The following is an 11,477-nucleotide window of genomic DNA, read 5'->3' as shown; positions in this document are numbered from 1 at the left end:
ATATATATATATATATATATATATATATAAATGTATAGTTAGATATACTTTGACTTGTTCAAATAATGTGTATTAGGAATTACTGATTTTAACAAATACACATTACTTCAACAAAGCAAATTATTTCCATCATTATATCAGTCCCCCCCCCCTTGTTTTTCGTATTGCTAATAATAAACGAGAAGACAACGGGGTCGTGATCTATATCAGTGTTTCCTAAAGTGGGAGCCGCCACCCCTCTGGGGGCCGTGAAGCTTTTTCTGGTGTGCCGCTAAAAATGGGCCGAAAACAAAGATGGTGAATTAATATTAATTCTAAATAAACAATAAGCCGATAAAAATGATGTTGAATTAATTAAATGATAAAGTACGTCGAAAGGAGATGTTATTGTTTTTACTACGGCACTGTTTTTCAATCATCACGCTAAAGTTATAGGCTGGGGGTCTAAAAGTTTTTTATTCAGGGGTGCCTCAAACTTTTTTATTCACATCAAGGGAGCCTCTGACTGAAATAGTTTGGGAACCACATCAATATGATAAAAATTGCGTCAACAATCTACGTAAGCACAGTACTCGTCATTTCATCTCGAATTAATATATTTATAACCAATACCACAACAAGATTCACCTGTGGATATATATAACAAAACACAACATAATGCTAACATGTTTTGTTATATATATACAGCAAGAACAATAAATATGCCATTATGAAATGAGAGCTTTTAACATCGTCATTTGTAAGTGGGCGAAGGTTGTTAGGAATCATAAAACAATGAAGTCAAAAAAATGCGAAGAAAAGACATGCCAATAAAATGTCAGAAACCTATATAGTTAAGTTTTAAGATATATTTATATATATAAAGTGTTTGTTTGTTTGAAGTTAAGTACAAAGCTACACAATGGACTCCTGTGCTCTGCCCACCACGGGTATCGAAACTCGGCTTCTAGCGTTTTAAGTCTGTAGACACACCGCTGTGCCACTGGAGGGCTATATAAAGTGTTAAAATGTTATTATTTTATATATTTTCTCATAGGAAATTAGAGAAAAGCCAGGTATGGATAAGAAATTTATGTTATCGTTTATGTATAAATCCAATCTTATACATTTAGGCCTAAAAATGTCATGTTGTAGGATATATTTAGTTTCTAACATTTACAATTTGCGTTCTGTTAGTGACCAGAATTTGAAGTTCAGACATTATAATTGTATGTACGATTATTTTAAGTATCGCGAGTGCAGACTCAAACAATTATGAAAACTTCATAGATAGTTCTTGAATAATTTTCATTTTTGATGGGTGATTATGTAAAAATAATTGCACAGATGTGATAAGTATCAGGTTTCACACTTCAATAAATTAGTTACTTTCAAGAGGATTTTAAAATATTCTGTTTGGATTAACTGTGCTGTGTCCACCACAGGTATCGAAACCCTGTTTTTTTTTAGCGTTGTGAGCCTTCAGACTTACCGCTGTGCCATTAGGGAGGCTTTAAAAATCATTATTCCATTTTTATTGGTATAAATGAATAAAATTAAATATTAAAATGTTTTGGTTTTTATCAAAAACATTTACCCTTTAGGAGGAGATGTCGAATTATTTTGTAATTTGGAGAAGATCATATCTTTTTTTCACGTTTTTAGCGTGATTCACTGCATGGAAATCGACTTGGTAACGTGTATTTTCAAGAGCATTCATTGTCAAATGATTATTGTTTGCCTTTTTCTTTACGTCAGATATAGATTATTGGTTCTATATATATTCGACAAACGGAAAAATAATTTAAATATAGACGTTCCAATGTACCAAAAGCACACTCTTCTGAATAAGTCAATGAAGTGAAATCATACATTTGTGAAGTGGTTTCTTCAATAATCCTTTGATGGTACTTGTATCAACTGACAAATTATTTTTCGATGAATCAGTACAGAGTTATAGTGGTTCGATAAAGCATTTAGTTTCTGTTTCTTATACTTTCTGTTACTGTGGCAAAATGATAAGACAAAATTGTTCTTCAGGGTTTCAGGGTTGCCCCCCCCCCCCAGTGGAACAGCGATATGTCTGCGGACTTACAACGCTAGAATCCGGGTTTCGATACCCGTGGTGGGCAGAACACAGATAGCCCGTTGTGTAGGTTTGTGCTTAATTACAAACACGTTTTCAGGGTTAAGCCATTATATAATGTTTTGGTAATTCATAAATTTCGCTGACACCAAAATGTACATTTCTCGTGAATTTTGATTTTCCGTTACTGAAGGCTTCTAATGCCAGGCAAACATTATTAAACTAAATAATGAAATGATTTCAACTGAATGAATGGAAATCAAGTTATCTTGAAAATGTGCCGTTTATAGCTCAAATTTATTTTGTAATAATCGGTGCAGATAATGAAGAACTAATTAAACATTTTCCTTCATCCATCAATCCTTTGTGTGTGTGTGTGTGTGAACAAGCCGTAGTAAAACTCGACAGAGATTCATAGAGCCAAGAAATTCTTAGGTGGAAATTAGTTGGTTCCTGTAAAGGGAAAAGTGTGCATACCTTATCTTCATTTTACGACAACGCCAAGGAGTGAATGACGAATGCGTTTAGATTAGACAATTACTTCTCGTCTTTATACATTTTTTATTGCAAATTCCAAATGTTTTGTTTATGTCATCTCTAAGCAAAGATAAAAAATATTTGAAGATTTCATTTTATTCTTAAGGTTTTTTTTGCTCCTTGAGAGTTGATTTCAAAAACTTTTTAAAATTATTTTGTTATACAATTTGACTTATTTATGTTTTCTAAAGACAATCATCCGGGCCTAAGTTCTAATTACCTTAAATGTTAAGGACAAACTCTAGCGCAGAGTTAAGTATGAGTTTGAGTCAGTCTTCACTAGTAAATTATAATCTTACGGAACAAACATTTATACATTTTTCCTAAATAAGTTCAATATTTTATTTGTTTTTTAAAACACAAAAGAACTTTTAAACTTTGTGAATTTTTTTATCACTGCCTCTGTTTATCGGATCGGTGCTTGGCGTTGTACACTTTTATAATAGTGGCTTTTTTATTATTAAAAATTTCTTAACCGAGGAGGGAAGAGACATATAATGGGGCCAGATCTAAAATAAATCTAAAATTATATTAATGGACGGCACTAGCTTGAGGGAGGGAAACAATATTTCAGGGGTCCCGGCCCCCTCACAAGCGACGGCCCTGTTTTTTTTTCTCATCATTGTGAGTTTTAAATGTGTCATATTCAGCTTTGTATCAATTTGACTTAAAATATTATCAGTTATCATTAAAACAAAATATAAGGCTATTTTCATATTTACTTGTTAGAAAAGTAAAATAGTCGAGTGTTTTAATATATTTGAAATGGCATACACATAAATGCACAAACATCTTAGCGTGGTAGACCGACGACATAATATTCATATAAGTTCTAATAAGTTGTACATCTAACAAGAATCCCTTATATGAATCAGACATTCATATCGCCTGGTTACGAGGTTTCTAGGTGATAATTATATATTCGGTAACAACACAACTATGAACCTTAGTAACAAATGTAGTCTATGTGACAACCATATACCGTGGGTGAAAAGTATACATCGTAACAAGTATTACCCACGAAACAACGATAAACGATAGTACAAAGCTCAGTCTACTTTACCACAATATATATTGGTAGCAAATATTATGTGTTATACTTTATATACAAGGTGTGAACAGGGGCTTTTACACTTAATGTTTCTTAACGTACGTTTTGTGTTGGAATTCAGATCATAGTTAATGTGAGTAATCAAATAGAGTGAGTCGCCCTCAAAGTGAAGTTATACTTAGAAACAAATGTTTATTAGTGTAGAAGCAGGAGGAGGGCGACCAGAAATCGGCCATGTTTACATTATATGCCTGGTGAGGTTTGGGCCTATTTTCGCTGAGCTGTAACTCTGTACGTCAACGGTTGAAGGTAGAACTTTAAAAGTTTAATTTACGTCATATGGAATAATACAAAAATAAAATGATGATGTTCGACACCAACATGTAAAAACAACACGTGAAGGTATGGAGTAACTAAACCGAATTCAGAGATCGAAAATACAAATAAATGTTTTGAATTATACATTTCAATTTGAATTCTTATCAGTATTTTTAGATTTCATCGTTTCACGAGAGGGGAGCAATGACATTCGTTGTTTGTTTTGTCACTGACAATCACCAACCTGCTTACTGTTGCCTTTTTCCTTTAGAAGTTTAGAGTTGGCAGTTACCGAGTGGTTGTTATCGTCCAAAGAAAAACTCTGGTCAGAGATAGGATTAAGTTAATTTCGATCCATATTACTCTTTTCATCACTGACTCATCTTTATGGAATTTTACCTGCTTATTTTACTCAACTAATGAAAACCCTAAGCGAGGGAGAGTTAAGCCTAATTCATATACGACTTCAATTACTTTTTTGTAACTCGTTCAATGAATCCTCGGTAGACACGGGATTACAGTTAATCTATGTTAACATGTTCACTACTGGCTCATATTTAAGGGATTTCACATGGTAGTTTTTACTCGCCCAAGAAGAACCTTTGCTATGAAGAGCATTAAGCTTAATTCACATTAACCTATGTAGATACAACTCATTATTATACGATCTTAATTTTTCTTGTTCCTGAAAACTCCCTGGTATAGAGAGTATTATATTTAACCTGTATGAATCTCACTGTTGAAGAATTTTTTCGTTGTAATTAATTTTACTCGTCAACGGTCACAGCTGCAGCGCTCAATTTAAGGTGAGGGGGTTGAGTGCTGCTTAGGTCCCTTCAAAAGTTTAGGGGTAGATACGGGAGGAGTAGGGTATAGGAAGCTATAGAAGTATGGTAAAATATAATGTTTGGACATTATGTGTGAGAATCCTAATCTCACACGAAAGTAGTTGTTCGTTGCAATTCTGGTATTGCGTTTTAAAGTTCAAACTTAATTTGTATTCAAAACGAGAAACATTTCCCTATAAAAAATTAAAGTTAATTTAAATTTTATATAGTGTTCTGAAATAAATTTTTATAAATAAATACCATAGCATTAAAAATAAAGTTATTTGTCGAAGAGCAATTCTAAATTAGGTAGAAGCACAAATAACCTGTTTTAACCTCTTGCACCACTATACAGTAATATGTTGTCAGTCAGTCAGTCAGTCAGTAGACACTAAAATGAGTCACATACGGGACGCTTAACGTTGCAATTCTAAATTAGGTAGAAGCACAAATAACCTGTTTTAACTTCTCGCACCACTATAAAGAAATATTTTTTCTGTCAGTCAGTCAATAGCCACTAAAATGACGTCACATAAAGGACGCTTAACGTTGCAATTTGTACTATAGTGACGTCAGTAAAACGTGCATATGCCATGAATCACAAGAAAAATTAAGCACTCTGTTGGCTACAACATAGCATGACATATGAACTTCAAAAGCAAGAAATAGATATATTTGTTACTCTTAATTTTAGTTGTTGTTTTTTTTTTGCTCTTGAAACACGACACTTTCGGGAACCCTGCGGAAGTACATCTAGTATTGTTGAGTACATTAGAGTAGTATATAAAACTATTATATTGCAAGTTGTGATTTATATGACAAGTTATTCGTTAACTTTCTTTATTTTGGCAGTGAGTTACTTCAGAGTAAACATGGAGATCGCCTTCTGGGTGTACTTTAATACAATATAAACTTTTACTGTGCCCTAGATTCAGTATTTTATGAGCAGTTAGGGTGTTTGTTTAAATGAGATAACCTCAATATTATGTTTATTCTAAGTAATTTTGAAGTCGCTGCAACTGAAAAATGCCTCAAGTGAAGTGAAGAATGAAGTTATATGTATCCTTTCAGCTTCTTTCTCTCCCCCTCTCTTATGTTCGATACATATTTAATTGAAATGGAAACCGAGCAGTAATAGTAAGATATCTATGATAGAAATTGCTAATGGATTTTGAAATTTATATTTAAACGATTAGACTGGAGACCAAGGGGTTCTCAGTAAGCTATGAGTCATAGCAGCTTTGAAGTGTAAACATAACGTCCTGTTTGGAAGGCCAGAATCAGCATTATATGGAATATTAAACAAATATATTAAGTATCTGTTGAGTGATATTTCATTAAAAAAAATATAAACTTAATAAATAAAAGGGGCACGTCATCTCTTAAGCATGATTTTATATTTGTCTTCCTGATAAGAGTAATATAATTTGACAGCCACGGTAATTTTGATTTATTTTTACTTTTTCTGGGGGAGAAAGGGGGTGTGTGTATTGTTTTGTTATAAGTACGTTTCCCCAGAATACAGAGAAGAAATTGGTTTGTTTCAATGTTTTCAATTTATCTTTATTTTGAAATAAATATATTCTCATGACTTTGATAACACCCAAATTATTTTTAGGGTCTATTTAATTATAATTATTGGTATTTTATATGAAAAAAAAACAACGAGCAAAACCACATTTCGATAATAAATACATAAATGTTTCCATAACTTACTATGGTTTGAATCAGAATAACTCAGCCGAACAGTTGGGTTATTCTGTTACAGATAGAACCACACTAAGAATATTAAATTATAAATTACATTACTTCTCACACTCATCTTTGGACCCCCCGTGAGAATGTTGAGTTAGCTTTGTGGAAATTATCAAAGAGAAATAATTTTAATTTTCACGACGACATTTTTTTAAACTACATAAACCGGAAAATGAATGATAAACCCCCCACTAAAGTAATTTTATTATAAGTGCGAAGCTCCAAAGTAGGAAACGCGTTTGTGCGGTACGCTAACCACTCTAGACAACGACTGTTTCGATAGTAACAGAATTTATATATAGTATATAAATGTAAATTACTCTGGCCAGTGATAATCGTATAATACCGTTATCTATGTAGGGTAAACATAAAACTTTAATATGAAAGTTTATATTACATAGTTGGAAATATATCATAACAGTCATTCGCTCATATTTCAAACGGGCTCTCTTTCTCACATTGAGACTGACTTTTCATTCATTTTAGACAAAAACTGTGTTGCTTTGGCAAAACAATTATTATATAGACAGAAAAAGACGCTCGCGCGCATGCATACTGGTATAATGTTTCGCGGTTTTATGAAAGTTTACAAACAAAATGTACAAACTCGTAGCGACCATCGGTATCATAGAAGAATTAGAACACAACATAGAAGAATTAGAGCACAATATTTAGCGAGTTTTTGAATTTAAAGTCTTTTTATTCACCACATCTAAATAAGTCGATTCATAAACAGGATTATCTCTCTAACTTTACACTAAATTAAATCAATAATTATCATATATATATGTATATATATATATATATAATTTATTATAATTTTTTTATTAATAAATATATTTTATAGTATATTATGTATGTGCACGTATATATTACTCTAAACATATGTCTTTCTAAATCAGGAATATCGTAAAGAGAAAATATAGTGTTCAAAGCGCCGTATTGAACTGGTTGTTTGTTTTCGGATATTCGCTCAAAGCTACTCAATGGCTTTCTGCGCTAACTGTCCGTAATTTTGGCCTGATAGACTAGACGGAAGAATCTGGTCAACAGCACCCACTGTTACTACTTTCACAATCTATATACTCCCCCACTATTACTACTCTCACAATCCATATACTCCCCCACTGTTACTACTCTTAAAATCCGTATACTCCCTCACTGTCACTACTCTTACAATCCATATACTCCCCCACTTTTACTACTCTTACAATCCATATACTCCCCCACTGTTACTACTCTTACAATCCATATACTCCCCCACTTTTACTACTCTTACAATCCATATACTCCCCCACTGTTACTACTCTTACAATCCATATACTCCCCCACTTTTACTACTCTCACAATCCATATACTCCCCCACTGTTACTACTCTTAAAATCCGTATACTCCCTCACTGTCACTACTCTTACAATCCATATACTCCCCCACTTTTACTACTCTTACAATCCATATACTCCCCCACTGTTACTACTCTTACAATCCATATACTCCTCCACTGTTACTACTCTTACAATTGATATACTCCCCCACTGTCACTACTCTCACAATCCATATATCCCCCACTGTTACTACTCTTAAAATCCATATACTACCCACTGTTACTACTCTTACAATCCATATACTTCCCCACTTTTACTACTCTTACAATCCATATACTCCCCCACTGTTACTACTCTTACAATCCATATACTCCCCCACTGTCGCTAATTTTACAATCCATATACTTCCCACTGTTACTACTCTCACAATTACTACTCTTACAATCTATATACTCCCCACTGTCACTACTCTCACAATCCATATACTCCCCCACTGTTACTACTCTTACAATCCATATACTCCCCCACTGTCGCTACTCTTACAATCCATATACTACCCACTGTTACTACTCTTACAATCCATATACTCCCCCACTGTTACTACTCTTACAATCCATATACTCCTCCACTGTTACTACTCTTACAATCCATATACTCCCCCACTGTTACTACTCTTACAATCAATATACTCCCTTACTGTTACTACTCTTACAATCCATATACTCCCCCACTTTTACTACTCTTACAATACATATACTCCACCACTGTTACTACTCTTACAATCCATATACTTCATAGTGGGATTTGGCAGCTTCCCTTATAACGTACCCACGAAGTGTGGAGCAGGCTCTATTCATTTTTGCCGTGACGAGATGCCAACAATGGACCAGCAGCCATAATCCGACACGCCAACTCCAAGGCCACGCTCGGCTCATTATCGATCAGATCCACGATATCAGTCGCTATTGATTCGTTCAACAATATTTTTAAACATTTTTCTCGTCTACTACAGTATTTCTCGTTTATAACTTCTGACATAATTCATATAAATTTTCGCTCTTATTCTAAGAGTATACACGGTATATTTTTAGTATTTTCCATGAATTGTACAAATCTATCTATATATTACATAAGACAGAGTTGGCGGTTCGAGTTCTGCAGTTCGATTTTACCGCAAATGAAGACTTAACTGAGCGAGGAGGGTGATAGCAAAATATGTGAAGCCGAAGCCAAATGAAAGAGTGTTTTAATGCCGAGCGTAGTAAGGCTATCTTTGCATCGGACGAGCGGTTTGTGTGATGCGGCTCAAAATAGCTGGAGGAGCGGCCCATGTTCTCATTTGTAGCATCACTACTTCAGTCCGGTCGAATTCATTTATTAGTTCTTGATATCTTCTAAACACAGTTTAATCGTTTATTTTGTCAGTAATTTAAGATAAATGCTAGTGGAAGACGTCTTCTTCGTGAATTTTACTGTGGTTAACGGTTCTAGCCACAGATGGTACGAGTGACCGGAATTTAAAAAGTTGTTAGATAACACTGACATAATGACTAATCCAATTTTATAACGAGCCTCCTTGTGTTGTATCGAACTTCTGTTCAAATTTTCCAACAGATGCGTCATAATCAATCTTTTTCTTTTTTGCATATTTCTTTTATTTACAGCCAGAGAAATTAAACAAAGTATGTTGTGGTTTTGTTACTCTAAGTTGTTTTCCCTAAAAACTTATGTAGTTGTCATATGTTAAATGCATATGGAGACGTAATGGTCCTTATTTTCCTGGCATGGCTATGGCCAAAACTACCGAACCCATAACAGTAAAAAAAATTGATTTTAAAGTATATTTGCATTCAATAAAAATAAAGAATATAATACAAAGATTTTAAGGCAGAATTAGATAGGTTTTCTTCTTCCGCTGAAAATACAAATATTATTTGTAGAACTAAATTCAGAAAGCTAGAACTTGATGATTGACATAGTTTTGGTGGACGTTAATTTTACTGCTATTTCTTACTATTTCCTATTTTTTTTAGATGTGTGCGTTTGCTAAGAATGACGAGAGTGAGATATTTACTATGTTTGGTAAACTTCAGTGGGTTAGATGTGGAACATTGTTAAAAAAAACGGCTCTTTTGACCTTACTTATATTTTGTGAAGTACTTTTTTGGCGTTTTCAGTTTTGAAAATTTTGAGATTTAAATTTATGATAGTTAACGAATTGATCATAGTTTCATGCCACTGTTTTCTTATGAAAATTTTTCTCAAGGTACTTCTTCCTGATTATTCTCTAGAATTATTCACGACAGTGGCTTTACGCAGGAAGACTTTCGACAATATAAACCTGTTGTCTATAGTAACACGATCCAGTCGATTGTAGCCATACTTCGTGCCATGCCTAATCTTGGAATAAGCTTCCGGAACAACGAGAGAGAGGTAAGTTGAGCCACCTTGTGGATTTGGGCAATGATGTAGAAGATCTATAGACATCTGATACATGTACATCATTTGCAAGTATGTATGAAATAATCGATCCTTCTGCTGAAACAACCAATAGGTAAAATATTTTCTCGAGTGCAACCAAGAAATACACTTTATCACAAAAGGTAAAGAGAAAGAAAAAAAGGGGGGAGATAGAAAAACGTGGCCATGTTGTCCATTCTGGGAACCTTTCAAATCTACTTCCACACATTCGCATTCGGAAAATTACAATGAAAACCTATTATGGTTGTTATTGTCCTTTTTCGCACAAAGCTACACAATGGACTACCTGCGCTTTGTCCACCGCGAGGAATCGACCTTAGATTTTAGCGTTGTAAGTCTGCAAAATTACTATACCTCTACATACTTTCGCATCCAAATTGCTGATATCGTTGCTGTACAAAACCAATTACCGTTTCTTTTCCTTACCCAAAACTAATGTATATTAGATGATCCCTTTGAAAGTTCTCAGATATGCAGAAAAATTCTCTGGTGATTTCAACTGCTCACGCAACAATTGCGTATATCAACGCGTGAATGCTTCAAATACGTGTGTGGGTTGTATTTTTTTTGGCGATGAAGCAGCTGCTAGAACTAGACTTGTAATTAACAGTGGCTGTACTTATGAAAGAACAACTTTTAGCCAGCTTTCATTACACCATATAGTTATCAATTGTGTGGCACCCTATGCAAATACTTTGAATGACTTTACAACAAGCAGCATTATTATGTCAATATATACATTCACGTAGGGTATATACATCAAATATTAAAGTTACTGAGACTTTAATTTTTTTAAGTTCCAAACTCTTATATCAGAACAGGGTATCGTTTTTAAATTGGAATAAAATTTGCTTGAATTATTTTTAATCACACACACGTTGTATTGGAGGCGAATTAAAACTTACCCAAAAGTTTCTTCTAATGACTGTCAATTACCAACAGAGGTGTGCACAGGGGAGGGGGGGGGGATAAGCAGGGCATGACCCTCCAATAACTCTAGGCATATAGACTTGGTAAGTTGGTGTAATGCTGTTTACTTCTGTGCTTATGATGTATGTGCGTGCGTTGATATGGTTTATATGTGTGTGTATATATATATATATATATATATATATATG

At 33.9% G+C, this 11,477-nt stretch overlaps 1 protein-coding gene across 1 annotated transcript in view; it reads left to right on the top strand.

The window, feature by feature from the left end:
* The window catches only part of LOC106478788 (guanine nucleotide-binding protein G(o) subunit alpha), a 104,567-nt gene that overhangs the window by 12,860 nt on the left and 80,230 nt on the right, over positions 1-11,477 (top strand). Inside the window, exon 3 of the mRNA XM_022382440.1 lies at positions 10,170-10,311. Within this exon, the coding sequence (XP_022238148.1) occupies positions 10,170-10,311 (142 nt within the window). The remainder of the gene's footprint in view (positions 1-10,169; positions 10,312-11,477) is intronic.

This window comes from Limulus polyphemus, unplaced genomic scaffold, assembly GCF_000517525.1.
Source record: "Limulus polyphemus unplaced genomic scaffold, Limulus_polyphemus-2.1.2 Scaffold249, whole genome shotgun sequence".
In the NCBI taxonomy this organism is placed as follows: domain Eukaryota; kingdom Metazoa; phylum Arthropoda; class Merostomata; order Xiphosura; family Limulidae; genus Limulus; species Limulus polyphemus.
Note: the sequence above shows the minus strand (reverse complement) of the source record. Positions and strands in the feature narration are given on the sequence as shown.